Source organism: Stylophora pistillata, chromosome 6 (assembly GCF_964205215.1).
Source record: "Stylophora pistillata chromosome 6, jaStyPist1.2, whole genome shotgun sequence".
NCBI lineage: Eukaryota > Metazoa > Cnidaria > Anthozoa > Scleractinia > Pocilloporidae > Stylophora > Stylophora pistillata.
The window spans coordinates 29,363,703-29,381,080 of NC_142524.1; the positions used below are offsets into that span (position 1 = coordinate 29,363,703).

The following is a 17,378-nucleotide window of genomic DNA, read 5'->3' on the forward strand; positions in this document are numbered from 1 at the left end:
ATTTTTCATTATGTTCGTCTGATAAAGAAATACTGATACAGCCCCGCTACCAACTCAGAACATATAGGGAGGGAACTTTTTCCTTCATGAACCCAAAACCGTGGAATACCCTCCCATTAAGTATAAAACGTTGCAAGTCAACAGAATCTCTTAAATGCACTCTTAAGGCCTATCTTTTTAGAAATTATTTTGAATTGTAAGAATCATTAACTGTTCTTTAGGCTTTTTTCTTCATGTTACATCATTCACAGCTGGAAAGTGCCATTGGTTCATTAGAGAAACAGCGCGACACAAGAAGATTATTATTGTCATTATTATCTTTATAATCCTTTACGCTTTATAATCCTTTAGGTGTTATTTTGTTTGAAGAGATGAAATATTAATCCCTCTTGGCGGTTGAAGGTTTAAGGCAGCACGGCGTAAAATGATGCGGTGTGATTTTCAGTAACAAAAAAAGGCTTGTAACATATAAGTTCGTTAGTAATAAAAATAATAATGATAACAGTTTATTACACTATCTTGAAGTAACTTACTAAATTAACGCCTCCCGGTTAGCTCAATGGATAGAGTACTGGACTGTTGTGCAAGAAGTCGAGGGTTCGAGCTCCGGCCGGACCAACACTCAAGGTCTTAAAATAATTGAGAACAATATGCTGCCTTTGTATAACATCAAGAAATGGTTAGATATTCTAGTCTTCTCGGATAGGGACGAATAAATGGAGGTCCCGTCTCCTGCAGGGTTAGGGGCAGGAGACGTTAAAATCCCACGCACGAGATTACTGTGTGATGGATGTCCTCCCCTGGGGTGGGATGGGTGGGATTGTTGCGAAGGCCGTAAGCTAGATAACTCATTGGGTTAACTACGTCACCCTCGTTAAATAAAGAATATTGTATTGTATTGTATTGAGTTATAATACAGTGAAAACTTATTAAGATCGACTATGTACATTTCTGAATACATTAAGTACAAATTATATACACCACACCAAAACATGAGTCACATTTGTCAGTAAAAAACTTAAAAGTGAAAAAGTCTTCGGTGTGCTTCGTTCTACAGGCAGTAACGTTTCTGTAAAGGTACAGCTGGTCTGATTGGTGCCTGAGGGTGTAGGGACAAGTATCGTCTAATCGTGTTGGTAGAGGAGGATGAAGAGGGAGGTTTAAGTCCTTCATTTTGCACATATACTCTTTACATATCTTATCTCTTCTATATGCAAGGGTCTCTACCCGTGCAAACTCGAGGACATCTGAGTAGCTATCTGCACACAGGAAAATTATCTTAAGCGTCCCTTTCTGTATGGATTCAATTTTGTCAGACAGATAACCTGGAATGGATTACCACACTAGCACGGCGTACTCTAGAACAGATCTAACAGAGCTTGTATAGACCTTTCACATGCTACTTTGGTCAACGCCGGCTCGACGTAGAATACGTAGGGAGTAGAGCTTCTTGCAAGATTTTTTATATATGTATTCAACATGACTATTCCACCTAAGATCGCTGTCGATGAATACTCCTAGAATCTTGTAAGTCGATACGCGTTCTACAGTGTTATTACTAACAAGCAGCAGCACAGCACTTGCATTATAGCTTTGGAGATTTCGTATGAAATTAATCGACGACGGCGACAAAATGGCGACTGAGAGTAGTTTTATTCATTATCATAATTACTATCTATTTATTAATTTTTTATACTAATTTCACCGATAGAGGGAGTCTGGCAACTAGGTTTCTTTTTAGATGCTGATCAAACATGCAAAAATCTAATTTTCACTTCCGGTTTCGATCCGAAACCAAGGTGACAATGGCGGCGGGCCAGAATGTTCCAGAACCTGGCGGCTATGATTTTGAGTTCACAAGTAAAGTCCCTGATGATTTGGAATGTCCTGTGTGTCACTTTGCAATGAAAGATCCCGTACAGATCGTCAGATGTGGTCACAGATTTTGTAATCTCTGCCTAGAGGGTTGTTTTAGGTAATGGCGGATCACGGGCGCTGCCCTTAATTGCGAACACATTACAGTAGGTTTTGCTTGTTTGAAACCAGTACGATGCTTTCAATCGATCGGGTAACCTGCACTCCAAGGGACTATTCATTTTTTATCTGACAATCATCGGCTTGATAGCGTTACCAACTGATTTTCAGTCGAACTTGACTGGGGTGATAACAAATGCTCCGAGTCAGTTGTATACGGCCCGACTGATTAATATGTAAACTGAATAATTTACTTATTTCGACACAACTTAATCGATCTGATTTATCGATTTATGAGAAATGGGATTGCAGAGTCACCTTTAGACCATCTTCAATTTGAGTCTGCTGTTAGTAATTTGAATTTAGCATCCAGAGTTTGTTTGCGATGTTTGATTTATTATAGCCCTCAGTAAAAACCGTCACGGGCGATAATTGTGTACCGAGAAATATTCTCAAACGGTTAAGATACAGTGCATTGATGACAGTAAATAACATATATGGTAAATAAGAATTCTTTTTTAACTTTGTGCGGATTTCCTTTCCTCAGCAGACATTCTCTGGAATGTCCAGTTGACAGACAGCCTTTCTCGCTTGATAAGGTAATAATAACGGATGCGTTGTTGGTAATGGGTCACGCAAACTTATGATCACACTTTTCACTTGACATCAATGATGAAATGTCTTTTTAACTTTGTGGTCAAAATTGGTAACCTGGTCTGAAATTGGTGAGCTATGATGAAACATCGATTGTTTCTAGAAGTAGCTTATGCAAACATGCCTGAGTTTGTATTTTCTGATTTGCAACAATGTTATTACATTATCTTGCAGAGTTCTCCATGGGTATCGAAAACGTTAATTTTTACAAGCTACTCTTAATGTACAATGAAAAATTATAAAATTGGGTTAGACTTATTTTCAATGAGACGAAATGGTTGGCATAGAGACTTTGATGTACGACCAAGAGAGTTTACGACTTACTTCAGTGGATACCAATTTTTAATACCTAACGATAATTACACGACTCACACTAAAGCACAGAAGTCAGGTATGTGATCCATGAGATCTGATCTCCAAACCAAGTCATGAAAGTGTGTTTCAATGATACCTTTATTTTTTGGTGGACAGATCTTCTCAGATATCGCCTGTCACCGCAGAATTCTGAATCTCACGGCGAAGTGTTCTTATGCTGGATGTCCATGGAAAGGAGAACTGCGTGCTGTGGAGGTATTTATACAGACAGTGCTAAGTTTATCTTTAACACTTCTTATCTTTAACACATCAATTCAAATTTGTTTGTGTATTTTCACTTGTATATAGTCGGCTTATCTTTGATCTCTTCCCCAGCCCCCCTTCCCCTTCCTTTCATTTCTCAAATCCTGAAAATGACGATCAATAGCTTAAGAAAACTTGATCTCATATTTCTGTTTTGCGGCTTTTATGATTTCGTTTGGCCTTGAGAGTGTCTCAATGATCACTTTGCATTACTAGTACCTTTCACTGAACGTTTTGGAATTTTGATTCCTAGAGCCATCAATCAGAATGCTTGTTTAAAGTGATAGAGTGTCCAAATGAAGGATGTAAAGAGAAGCTTACCAGGCTATATATGAACAATCACAAGATGAGCAAATGTACCTGGAGGAAAATGAAATGTGAATATTGTGGAGAATCATTTATCATGAGAAACAAGCAGGTTTGGTAATCACAATCTTTTCTTTATCTACCTTTTAGAAGAATAGAATCCAAACCGTTTACTTTTCACTGAAACTGACAAAAGTTGCGACGAGTTTCGAAGGATCGTTCTTACTTTGCTAGAGCTCATTACTATTTTTTTCAGTCAAGACAAATTGATGAAAGTAAAACAAGTTCGGCTCATATGATGGGACTCCTTAAACTTTGATTCCCTAACGATCAACATTTGAGTTTTTTTACTCCTTTTTGGTTCGTTTCTACAATAGCTTGTCTGATAGTCATAATTTTAATGAGATGGACGAAATCTGGAGGTACTCTAGTTATAAAGAGCTTTATTTGATTCTTTCAGCAACATCATAATGTCTGTCAAAAGTTTCCGGTTCAATGTACAAACAACTGTGGTTTGAGGGATATTCCACGAGAAAAGGTAATAGTTATAGCTAACACCGGCTAAAACCTTTTTGGAATGCCAAAAAAGAATCTGGAATGAACTAACTAGTACAAAATTAGCCAATCAGCTAACTTTTAACTTGTTGAGTATGCTTCTCATTCTCAAAAAGTAAAAACTGTCCAATCATCAATCCGTAATGTGACAGCTCATCAAAAACAAACTTATTCAGTACACAGTTAAACTGAATGAGTTTGGAATTGTACTGAATGAGTTTAAATTTATAGTTAAGAAGTTTGCAGACAGCTATTCAGTATTAAGGCCCGTTAAAAATATTTCAACATTTGCTTTAGAATGAATTCAACAATTTGTTGAACCTAATTTTTGGTGCGTTTATTCAACATTGTTGAAAACGTAAATAATGTTGAAAGCTGTTGAAAGCGTGTTGAATCAAGTTTAAATCGGTTTAAACTTTCATTCAACATCGATTCAACTTTTCCTTTGTAAGGCCTCTTTAAGGCCTTTGTAAGACCTTTGTTAGGCCTCTAAAAAGGCCGCCGCACAGTTTTATTTTTGCGTTCAACATTTGCCCCAACATCCGTTCAACTTTTGTCGAACGAATGCTGGTCAAATGTTGATACCTTTTAAACGGGCCTTTATCAAAGGACCTTTATCAGTCGGCAAAGCGGTAGAAGATGTCGATTGGAAATGGATTTATTTATTTCGTTAGAATTTCGCGAATGGCCGGATGTGTTTATGGTTTCTTGCGACGCTTCTCTCATTTTTGCGTTCAACATTTTCCCAACATCCGTTCAACTTTTGTCGAGTAAATGCTGGTCAAATGTTAAAACCGTTTAAATGGACCTTTAGCAGTCAGCAACGCGGCTGAAGACGTCGATTGAAAATGAACTTATTTATTCAGTTCGAATTTCGTGAATGACCGGATGTGTTTATGGTTTCTTGCTACGCTTCACTTCAACTTCAGCACAATGTGTGTGAGCCGCCTTACATTCCATATGGAAACTTTTTTGATAAATAGTCATTGAGCTTTTTGTCCACAGACCGCGCAAATCCAAAGTTGTTTGTTTAGCAGAACACGGCTGAGAAATGTACAAAGTTTCCAAAGACACTCGCTGAGCTATTTTCCACTCATTAAGTCTTTTGTTTTGCCAAGTCCTCGTCACCGTCACCCGGTCGTGGTTTTTGCTAAGGTACTTAGTTCTTACACTGTCAAACATAATAGCTCTTTCTTGAGCGTAACTGCTTTGTTATCAAAACAAACAAAAAAAGCACTTGTGTTGTACAAGTATTAACATTTTGGTGCAATAGTTCCTTTGTGGCGCGAAATTGGAGACAGTCACATTGACAAAAGCAATGTATCTATATGGACGCTCAAAAGTTTATAATTTCTAAATAATTACTTGTAGCATATACAATCCCTCAGTGGCAAACTTCCGAGCGATGAGATGGATTCATAAAACAAATTTAGAAGACAACGCTTATATTTCTTTTTTAATAAGTTATCGCAGATCGACAGACTGAGGCACGAAAAATGAAACAAATCAATTTCGTTTGAGGCCGCTCAACAGTTAGTCTTTTACTCAAAAAAACAAAGGCTACAATTAATTATCAACACTTAACGCTCCGTTGATAGTGCGCCGTGGGATCGAAATTAAGCCGACTTCCATAAACGACAACCGTGAGAACCCCCTTAGTTTATAATCATGGTACCGAGACGACCTTCGCAAACGGCAAGTATCAATTTCCAGCTGTATGAGGTTTTGGAAGATGTTTACAGATGACACTTCGCCGATAGAAATAAAGATCCCTAAGAAAATATACGAACCTTCTATGAACGCATCGGGCGAACACGTAGGGTAAACTTTAATATCTTTCCACCGTAAAACTCTCGCCAGAAAGAAAATTAGTGAGTTTCGTCAAAGCAAAAACTACAATGTTAGGATATAAAATGCGAACGGAAATTTTTAATTCTTATGCAGTCACGCTTCTAATACCAATCAGTTGCGAAATGTCAACGCGACTGCCTGAAATGACAGGAATGAAACTCGGAGTCGAAAGTCAGACTTTCCACTCCGAGTTTCATTCCTGTGTGATTACACTACCGCAAACAACTAAATAAAAACTCTAAATTTAAGAAAGACTATACTTTGCGTGTTCCTGCTCTTGGAGAAATGATGGAGGTTTTTGCTCCTTCGGGAGTATAGTTCTTGTTCGCAAATTTATCATATTATATTGTCGCGCTATGCAAATAAAGTAGGGTAGTTCAGTCAATTGGAAACCATCGAGACCTCTTTCCTGTTTTGAACTGATTTGATTGAAAACTTCGGAACAACGATCGTCAAAAACAAAAGAAAAGAGACAGATGGCAAAAAGAACCAATCTTGGCCACTGAAAATACCTTATCCACCCTATGTACCAATTACTGTCACGAACTCTTGCTCGGCCTGATATGGAAATTTTGTTTTGATTTGCAAACAAGACGTAATTTGCATAAAGTCTCAAAACGGTTCTCGGTAAACTGCATGGGAATACATGCTTGAACTAGTTGGCTTTGTTGTCAGCCCTTTTATGGCTTCCTTCAGAATTTTCAGAAAGATTTATATTAACAGTAGAGAGAGTACAAATGTGAAAAGTGAGCTACGAAGAATTCGTTGAAAACTAAACCAGTTTTGATCGTACTGCAGCCGCGTGCCTTCTACGGTTCATGATAAACCTCACGAATCAAATTAACCAAACGGTAGAATGAAGCACTTTGAAAATTCGAGAATATCATATCCAAGTTGGGGTCAGTGTATCTTTGCATTGTTCTTTACGCTTTTTGAGTTGCCATGATTTCTAAAACAAAGACGATATTGTTTTTGTTCATAATCACGCATACACAACAGGGCGTGATTTAAGGTATTTCGTTGACGATTTTTAACAAATTCTTAAAAACCCCACTGTTGTATTCTGTCCGTGACTACGTCTCTTTAATCACATATAAGATAACTAATAACAAACGAATTTAATCGACCTCTCTCGCTCGTCGCTCCACTTGTCATTACATCCTCCGGTCATGTGACCGACACAACATCCCTTCTTTTCTTAACAGAAAAAAGAAAAACTTAATCTTAAACTAGATCATACGATCAACGCAACTGCAACTATGTCCAGAGTTTTTTTTTTTTTTTTTTTTGCTTTACATAGCTCATGTCTTTATCTCCATTGTTCGCGCTGTTTCCCTTTTTTTTTTTCTTTTTTTTTTAATCACAACAAGGTTCCAGCCTGTAAGAGGCTACTATCATGTCAGTTTTCTTTCTGGGTTACTCCCATTCACCATAGCGATCTGGGGGATGCCTATCCCGTTGCGGCCTCTTCTCTAATTCATTGTCCTCTTGTAACCCAAACTGATGATCACTGTCAACACATTGTTCAACTCTGGGGGTAAACTTCTTTACTTCTGTGACGTTCCTCTGGTATTGAACTTTCTCAGGTGACTGTACCACAACACTATTGCCCTTCTTTTCAATGATTTCATAAGGCTCACTTTCAAATTTGGTTGACAACTTGTTTGACTTTTTCTTCTTTAGAAGCACTTGGTCACCAGTCTGAAGTCATTGGGTTGATCACCCCTTCGTTCATCTGCATATATCTTTGCTTTTATTTTCTTTTCCCAGTCGCGATCTCGTAGCTCATCATCATTTACGGTAGTTTCGCGTAACTCAGGCATCTTTGTGCGGATCTTTCGACCAAATAATAACTCCGCAGGGGAAACTCCTGTGACGGCGTGCGGCGTTGTTCTGTATGTAGCGAGGTAATGAACGAGCTCTTTCCTCCATTTTTTTCCTCTGCTTGTGCAATTCTCATGCTTTTGAGTAGGCTTCGGTTTTGACGCTCTACTTCGCCATTTGCCTGTGCCCATTGTGGCGTAACCTTGCGGTGTAAGATACCATTATCAACAAGAAAATGCTCAAACTCTTCACACCGGATTAGTGGTCCGTTGTCGCTCGTTATGTTTACTGGCAGGCCATGAACAGCGAATATCGTCTCGAGGCGTGAGATAATCTGGGATGCAGTAACTGACATCAAGATCTCCACTTCATAGTACCTAGAATAATAGTCAATGACAACAAGCAGGTACTCTCCTGTTGGCATCGGTCCCAGGAGATCCAAGGATAAGTCCTGCCATTTGCCAAGCGGCAGCTCAGTAGGCATCAAAGGCTCCGGTGGAGTTGCTTGTCCAACTAATTGACATCCATGACACGACCTTACATATTGTTCAGCGTCTTTGTCGATACCGGGCCACCACACTTTAGTCCTCAGTCTCAGTTTCGTAGCAACAATTCCAACATGTCCTTCGTGTGCAATAGCTAGTACTTGCTGTCTCAGAGTTTGGGGAATAACAATGCGAGTTCCACGCAAAACAACTTTGCCGATGGCACACAGTTCGTCTTTTACTGAAATATATTTAACACATTCTTTGTTGTTCCAGACACCTTCACGAATGCATCGCCTTACTTCACTCAGTTCAGCATCACGATGGGAATGTTCCTCTACTTCTCGTGTTGTCATGGCTTTTGGGGTGGCTGTCTGGGCTATAAACCGTACATATTCTTCTGCAACATTCTTCGTTTTCTCCTCGTCCAGACTGTGGCAGCAGCTCAGTCGAGACAGGGAATCTGCTATGTTCTCGCTACCAGGCTTGTATTCAGTGGTGTAATCAAAAACTTGCATCCGCAGTACCCAGCGCTCAATGCGGGCAGGGGGTTTCGACTTCTTTGAGTACAAACATTCCAAAGGCTTGTGATCAGTTACAAGGTGAAACTTGATCCCATATAGGTAAGTGTGGAACCGTTCACAAGCCCATACAATCGTCAGCGCTTCGCGCTCTGTCTGGCTGTATCTGCGTTCTGCATCCGTTAGACTTCGACTAGCATACATAATGACCCTGAACTCTCCTTGCTGCTTCTGAGCAAGAACGGCGCCCAAACCCACAGGACTTGCATCAGTGATTACACGAGTCTCAGCATCTTTGTCGTAATATCCAAGAACCTCAGCTCGAGCCAGTTCATTTTTCAGCTTCTGAAATGCTGCTGCTTGCTCTGATCCCCATTGAAACACAATATCCCTCTTTGTCAGTCTTCGCAGTGGCTCTGACAGTGTCGCAAGATTTGGAATAAACCTTCCACTGTAATTTACTAGACCTAAGAATGACCTGACTTCTGAAACCGATTCTGGTTCTCTGGCTTCGACTACTGCCTTCACTTTGTCAGCGGCCACACCCACTCCTCGACTTGACAGGACATGGCCCATGAATGTCAACTGACTCATGGAGAATTGGCACTTTTCTAAGTTGAGGGTAAGGCCGCATTCACGTACACGCATCATCACTTTTCGGAGGCGTTCATCATGCTGGTCATGTGATGCACCATGCACTATAATATCATCTGAGATATTGTGTACCCCTTCAATACCTTGCAATGTCTGCTGGATAACCTGCTGGTATTTCTCCGGAGCTGCTGATATCCCAAACATCAATCTTTTATATCGGTACAGACCTTTGTGTGTGATGAATGTGGTAATCTCACGGGATTCTTCAGATAATTCAATTTGATGGTACCCCCATCTTAAGTCCAGCTTGCTGAACACTTTACTATTGTTCATGTCTTGAAGTACTTCATCAATGGTTGGAATGGGATATCGTTCACGTTCTACCGCACAATTTGCTTGTCTCATGTCTACACAAAGTCTCACTTCCCCATTGGGTTTTGGGACTACAACTACAGAGTTGACCACTGAGATGGACTGTTTACTTTCTCAATGATGTCTGTGTTCTCCAGTTCGTCTAATTTCTTCTCGATTTTGTCTCTAAGATTGAATGGTGGTCTGCGCAGAGGCTGAACCACAGGTGCCACATTCTCTTTTATATGCAACTTAAGCTGATATCCTTTTAGCTTTCCTACTCCTGTAAAACAATCTTTGAATTCTTCTACAATGTCACTGCTTACAGAGTTTATGGAACTTCCTATCTGAAGCACTCCAAGCTTGATTGCTGTACTTCTCCCCAATAGGGGTTGTCCTGTCCCATCAATCACTACAAACTCTGCCTCACAAACTTTGTCACCCAGGACTACTCTTGCTTCGAAGCAACCGATAACTTCTAAAGGCACACTACTCCCATAAGCATACAGCTTCTTTTTACACCTATAAGATTTGCATTCAATCTTCTGGGATCTTAGCTCCTCCCATGTTCCTTTATCAATCACATTAGTGCTTGCCCCAGAGTCAATAAGCATTCGCACAGAAATCCCTCCAACTAACACATTTATCATCCCACCTGTACTTCCTCTGCCCACAGTGAATGCTTACTCGTCATCGTCGCTCTCAACTCTCAAGTTGTCATTATCAATCGAGTTCACATTCGATCTCCTTTTGTCTGGCACATCTCGTGGAGAAAATCTTTTGTTTCTGGTGACAGTTTTGGTTTGGCAAACCTTAGCAAAATGTCCTATCTTGTGACACCTCTGACACTCGGCATTTCTTGCTGGACAACAACTGTCACGACTAAAATGACCTTCTCTGTCACAACGATAACATTTGGCTTTCGTTTCTCTTCCTTTGAACTGGACAGCGGCTTCTCCACGTTCGATACGGTTAACTTGTTGACGATCATCTTCCACACCAGTCATCGTTTTCAACTGAATATCTACTGCCTCAAAAGATCGAGCGATTTCTTGCACCTTTTCCAGAGTTAGATGGGTTCCCTTTAACAATAATTTCCGCCGCAAGTCGTCTGATTTGCACTTGTCGATGACCTGATCGCGAATCGGCTCGTCTGCGTTATCCCAATTACAATTTTCGTCAGCATTGTCTTCACCTACATCTGCCGGCGGTCCTGGATCTTGCAGGGTTTCGAATAATTCTTGCACTTCACTGTCAGCACAGTGTAACAGCAAACCTTTTTTTCGAGCGCTGTTGGTGATTCCTCTTGCTAAGAGGTAATATTCAAAAGATTTTTTCCACTTTTTCCACCGAGGAGCAACTTAGGTAATCGCGCCTTTACAGTCGAACGGCAAAATTCCTCCAAACTCAACACTTGCCGCTGCCATGTTGATTTATGCGAAGGTATTGAACATCCTCGTCACCAGTGTTGTATTCTGTCGGTGACTACGTATCTTTAATCACATATGAGATAACTAATAACAAACGAATTTAATCGACCTCTCTCGCTCGTCGCTCCACGTGTCATTGCATCCTCCGGTCATGTGACCGACACAACACCCACATTCATTTCCCCAAAGTAAACTTCACATGTTTGAAAGATCGTTAACTCGGGTATTTTCATTCTTAATCTTACGAAATTCTAAACAAAGGCACAGGCTCAAAATTATCGTTATTTTTCGCCTACCGTCTTACGAGGCACTGGAGAGCCATAACTTATTTACTTCTCAGATAAATCTCATGCTTATGAAATCGTGGTGTTTAGACCATGGCAAGTTATACAACAAATTGGAAGTATGACGGCTTTATCTGGCGAAGCAGTTTTGACAAGCGAGTCAAGTGAATCATGACTAATTTCCCCCCTGTTTGCACATGTTTGGGATCGCCAAATTGTGCCTAAGTTGAAAACGGCTTCCATCGTTTTTCTCAGGAATTAACTGATAATTCAAGGAAAAAACTGTATGGCATTCATATACTTACCAAAGGCTATCTATATGCAAAAGACGAGTGAATTTGATTTTTTTAAGCTTTGCCGAAGATTTGCGATTTTGTTTGATTCTTGCCCGGATCTGCTCTTAAATAGTCGGAGATTCATCGCGCGAATCAAAATGGTTCACGAATCACGTTTAATTCAAATCTTCACTCACGAGTCACGTTTAAATAAAAAAAGTATCTTGTCATTTGTAATAAATCTTATTGAGAATCACGATTTACGAACGAGAAATAATCATATCACGATTCACGAGAAAAAACATCGTCTAATCACACTTCACGTGAAAAGTATAGTGGACCCTCTTTTGAGACAACGAAATGAAACGTCTTTCTTTTTTCTATAAGCGCGTGTGAGGATTTCTTTAGCTGCTCGCTCATGACTAAATATTTTTTATTCTTTTTGTTCAGCTCGTGGTTCATATTGGGGAGGACTGTCTCCTTACTGAAGTTCATTGTCAATACAAGAACTTAGGATGCCTGGAAAAGGTATGAAACATCTTACAGTTTGTCTGACCTTTGAGGGAGAGGGGGCGAAAACAGACATTCTTTTCTGTATTCGTATTTATATTTGCTGTTAAATAAAATCTATTGCTGTATATTTCTGAAAGTAATGTCAAGATTAGAAATTTAGAATAGTCAAATGTAAGGTTTGTTTTGACTTTAAAACCTCACCATCCTCTTTACAGTTTCCACGAGCATCAACCAGAGGTCATTTGGACTCACATGTGAAAAGCCACCTGAACTTAGCTCTATGCAATCTTGAGATCACCCAGAAGCAGGTTAGAGATCAGTCGAAGCAGATTGAGAGATTGGCGTCCACCTGCGATGATCAATCACAGCAGTTGAATGATCAATCACAGCAGATAGCCTGTTTAACGTCTACTGTGCAGGGTCTGGTGCAGCAGATGGAAAGACTGAAGAACAAAACCACCAACGAAGCCATGGGCGGGGCAAACAAGAAAGGGGCAACTAATGTCAAGGTTAAAGAGGGTAAGTTTCTAAATAAACTGTGGTGCTGCATCGATGGCGGGTGTAATAAGATAATTCGGTTTTTATTACTTGAGTTGATAATGTAAATTGGCCGCGCGCCGTAAAGAGTTTCTATAGCTTACGTTTTGACCGATGACCATTCGTCAGAGCGAATACAGAAATTTTGGGTGGCGCGTGTTTAATATGCAGAAAGTCTCACCAATAATCGAAAGATAGACATACTTTTTTCTTAATCGTGTCTGACCCACTGTTATCTGGTATTTAATTAATAGGATCTTTTTCAGGTGGAGGCACTGGTGTGTGAACTCATTCATAAGCGAGAGACCTTTATTTATTCAGGGTAGCCCATTCGATGCCTTAAGTACTGATATCAATTGGGGCCTTGATAAATATTAAAATTATAAAAACTGGCAAAAAAAAAAATAAGCTACACAATTGTACTAAAATACTATTTCTACTGGTAGAGGCTAAGAAAAGTTAAGTTAATCTTAAAATATTGGGTTTATCCAGTTACAGTAAAAATGAACGAAATCTTAAAACATTAAAAATTCAGCATATTAAAAATTACAGAACTGAGGCCACAGAACTCTTAAGGGAGTCTACCAGGCAGGTTACAGCGTTTGTGAAGTATTTATTAAATGCATTAGTAATCGAACGCTTGTCACTGGGAAGATTGTTCCCGATCTTTATAGTTGGAGACGGTTCCATGCGATCAGTTGACAAAACTTTTTTCACTGTTCCCCAGAAAGCCGTACTGTCATGACCATCCTGCTCGATGACGCGCCTGTTATAAGCTTCTTTAGCTTTTATAATCTTACCAGTGATGCGATTTCTGAAGTAGCGGTATTTTGTCCAGTTTTCGTAGCTTTCATGATAAAAAAATCACAAGCCCTAGGAATTCAAATCTTGTGGTAAACGATTTTTCGGTTCCGTTGTCAGAGGTCATGGGACTCCCTTCAGTAACTTTTTTTCGGTTCCGTCAATATTCATGGGAACCCATTTTGATATAAATGTTGTCACAATACTTAATAGTATTTCACTTTCGTCCATAATTTTATTCTAATTATTAATTGAGAATGTCTATGAGAGTGTTAACAAATTGTCCATTAAAGTGCAAATAGGATGTTTATAGGGTGAATCAGAAAGGCCACGTCAAAAAAAGAAAAGAGAAATATTTCAATTCAAAAACGAAGATGAAAACGGGCAAAGTGCTTCAACAATTAAACTAAGATCGAAGCATAAAGGCAAATGTACTCACGTGAAACGTTCGCTACAAATCTTACATTTCAGGAGGAAGATTTGATCGTCATCATTTGTTTCCACTGTGAAATCCTCACAAAAAGACCACTTTTCAAAGGTTCTTAAACTAACGCGTCCGGTTTCAATCGTTTTTTCCTTCGCGTTGGAAGTCATGTTAAAAGTCGATTTAGAATCTTTCAACCGTGAAAATGGCGGTAAACCTACACACGTGGGCGACCGTGTGGGCTAAAACTACCGCACAATGCACTTTGGGAACGATTCAAGATGGCGGACGAGAGAAGATAAACAACGTTTCAGTTTCGTGTATGTTAACCAGAGGAACGACCAAAGAATTGCTCTACTAGTTGAGAATCACAGTGAAGAAAACTTGTATCAAGTGAATTTTGATCGGTAAGGTTTAATTTGTCAATGGGAAGCTGTTTTTCAGTTCCATTGTTTCTCGAGCACTGTAACCACACTTTACCGGAAACGATCGTTACCGTGAAATCCTACGGCTTGAAATCACGTTCCCTCATATCGCGCTTTATATCACTGTTTGACCATGGACAACAGCAATAGAGATAAAAGCTTTTTGGAAAAAATCCCAGAGATAATTAACTCTAGTGTTCTCATTGTCTCCCTCAAGGACTGATGCATCGTGCGTAGGGTTTAAGTAAACACCTTTGAGATCTTCACAAAAATTTAGAGCATCATAATTTGCATAGTTCCTAAATGTTTTCATTCGAGTTGGCGCTTTTTTCTGGTTTAGTTTTCGGACGCAATAAATCATGATCACTGATAAGACTGGCACATCATTGAAGTCTAATTCGTGATCGTGATGTATTTCGGATGATGTTCGTTATGATGATCTACCGCTTTTGTTATACTTGATTAAAATGATTTCTCTGTTGTCGTTACAGGTGTTACTGGTTGGAGGAACCACGCATCACGATCACGTGACCGTGATCGTAATGGGTGGAGAAGAGGAGGGGATGATGCAGGTCGTGATCAGGAGAGAGTGCCTCCACGCCCAAGTTTGTTACGATAACTTTCAAGAATACGTATGATGCACGATCCTCGCAGTAGATAGCGCTATTTAAGCAATAGCGAAAATCAGACCTGAAAAAAATCAGGCCTGTACGGGACTCGAACCACTGACCTCTGCGATACTAGTGCAGCGCTCTACCAATTGAGCTAACAAGCCAACTGCGCTATTTAAGCGCAGTAGATAGCGCTTAAATAGCGCTATCTACTGCGAGGATCGTGCATCATACGTATCTAATACCGCAGTTCAAAATATATGATCTTCATATATTCATTGTATGTCATTTATCACTTTCACGGGTTTATTACGAATCAACTTAACGGCCTGCTCCCAGTTGGCTTGTTAGCTCAATTGGTAGAGCGCTGCACTAGTATCGCAGAGATCAGTGGTTCGAGTCCCGTACAGGCCTGATTTTTTTCAGGTCTGATTTTCGCTATTGCTTAAATAGCGCTATCTACTGCGAGGATCGTGCATCATACGTATCTAATACCGCAGTTCAAAATATATGATCTTCATATATTCATTGTATGTCAACTTTCAAGAAGTTGTTGATAGACAAAAGATGGGAAGTAACTTTTTTATCTGATTTTTGATGTGTTCCATTGTCAGGTAAATCCTGGTCTGCCTTTCGTCGCGGTTATGGAAGATCACCTGCGGAGCAATCTGATGGTGAGGGTTAAACTAAAGTGCAGTACAGATGATCAACTTGCACTAGCCCGGCAGAGAGTTATTAAAACCACTCAATGCCACCTTTGGTTTGGCGCCTAAGTGAATATGTTCTCAGTTGACTTATGTCGGTCATACTATGGGAGTATGAATGTTTAAAAAATGAATGATCTCGATGTACTAAGTTTATTTCGAGGTTTATCATTTATAACTCAGATGTTCCCTGTTGCTGAGGGAACGTTTTCTGTTTGTCTTGTGTAAAGCTTTCCTTACCCTCCTTTGAAAACATATACGTTAGCTTCGAGAAATTCGGTGAGTGCAAGGAAAACTCCAAGTTACGATCGCACTGTCCACTGATATCATGAGACATCTTTTTTGTTTGTCTGTCTTTTTTTTGTTTTTTGTTTTTGTTTTTTCATTTAATTCAGTTCAAACTTCAGCCATGGTAGATGATAGAAAATTAATTATGATGACAATAAACGATAGGTGTAAACTGCAAGTGGTGTGTGGAGTTTTTCTGTCTCGTAAGACTAGCCTGAAACTCACTAACGACGTAAGAGCAGTAACAAAATGAGGAGGGGAGAAGACAAAGCAAAAAGCATCCTTTGAATGTTGCGATAGTTTAATTTTTTATCTTTCAAAGTAATCAACAGCGACATCGCGAGGCAAGATGGCCCTATCACATCGATCAGGGAAATATTTGCCCATCATAATCTTTCAAGGTGTCAGCTTCTCATTTCGAGGCTATGAACTTGATTTTATCTCAGATATTGCACGAGACACCGGTCAAATTGTTTGTCTGATTTCAGTAGATCAGATGAGTGGTTTTTTTATAGAAGTGACCCTCCGAGTATTTTCCTGATGGGAACTTGGAATTATGTAAATAAATGTCGCGTATAATTACAAACTGTGAAATTTTGTACTAAAGAATGAGGACTGCACAGAAGCACTACTACAACGGTGACGTAAGGGAAACCGAGACAGTCCAAACCCAATCCACGTGTGTGATTAATGACTAAACAAATTAAAACCTTCAATATCCGCTTGTCACTTTTGTCGCTGTAAATATTCATGGTTCTTTTGAATGATGATTGGACCATCTGGTCGATAAAAATGAACTCCTTCACACAGAGACGAAGTCGTTGAATCACACACAGGAAAAGTACCTTTTGTTTTATGACCTCTGAGCTGAGCTGACGTGTTGCCTGGTTGCTATGTTGCTGCGCGGAAATGAGCGCACACCTCCTCTCCAGGGGGGATTGACTGGATCAAAGAATACAGCGCAAATGGAAACTGCAGTAAACTTAGTCTCCCTCGCAGCCGTTTTTTCGGATGTCACGCAACGCTCCCCCAAAAAGAACGGCTGCTGACAACCGAACTACATTCCTTTCTCAGAATTGGCCAATTACAGCTCGGGTTCCATATTTAGGAACCTTTTCGCGCCAGACTCACCTTTTGAGGCTTGTCCAATCAAATATCGTTTTCTATCGCGATCCTCATGTGGAAGCCTAAATCAATCAATGATATTAAGGTAGGTATGAAGACATTGTTTAGGATGGGTCTGTCCAACAGGAGACTTCGAGGAACAGTCATGTACGTCGGACCTGTTTCTGTGGGAAAGTTTACGAGTCATCGGCTCGGCGTACAGGCGGATCTAGATCAAGGTATTATGAT

The 17,378-nt window shown here is 39.9% G+C and overlaps 1 protein-coding gene across 1 annotated transcript; it reads left to right on the forward strand.

Annotated features, from left to right (window-relative positions):
* The first annotated feature begins 1,024 nt into the window (after window positions 1-1,024).
* LOC111345106 (TNF receptor-associated factor 4) lies at window positions 1,025-16,203 on the forward strand. The gene is made up of 9 exons (XM_088763016.1): window positions 1,025-1,975; window positions 2,522-2,573; window positions 3,100-3,198; window positions 3,500-3,664; window positions 4,013-4,090; window positions 12,173-12,250; window positions 12,451-12,754; window positions 14,914-15,027; window positions 15,648-16,203. The coding sequence occupies exons 1-9, from the start codon at window positions 1,755-1,757 to the stop codon at window positions 15,716-15,718; spliced, it is 1,182 nt and encodes a 393-aa protein (XP_088619142.1). The 5' UTR covers window positions 1,025-1,754; the 3' UTR covers window positions 15,719-16,203.
* The last annotated feature ends 1,175 nt before the right edge of the window (window positions 16,204-17,378 follow it).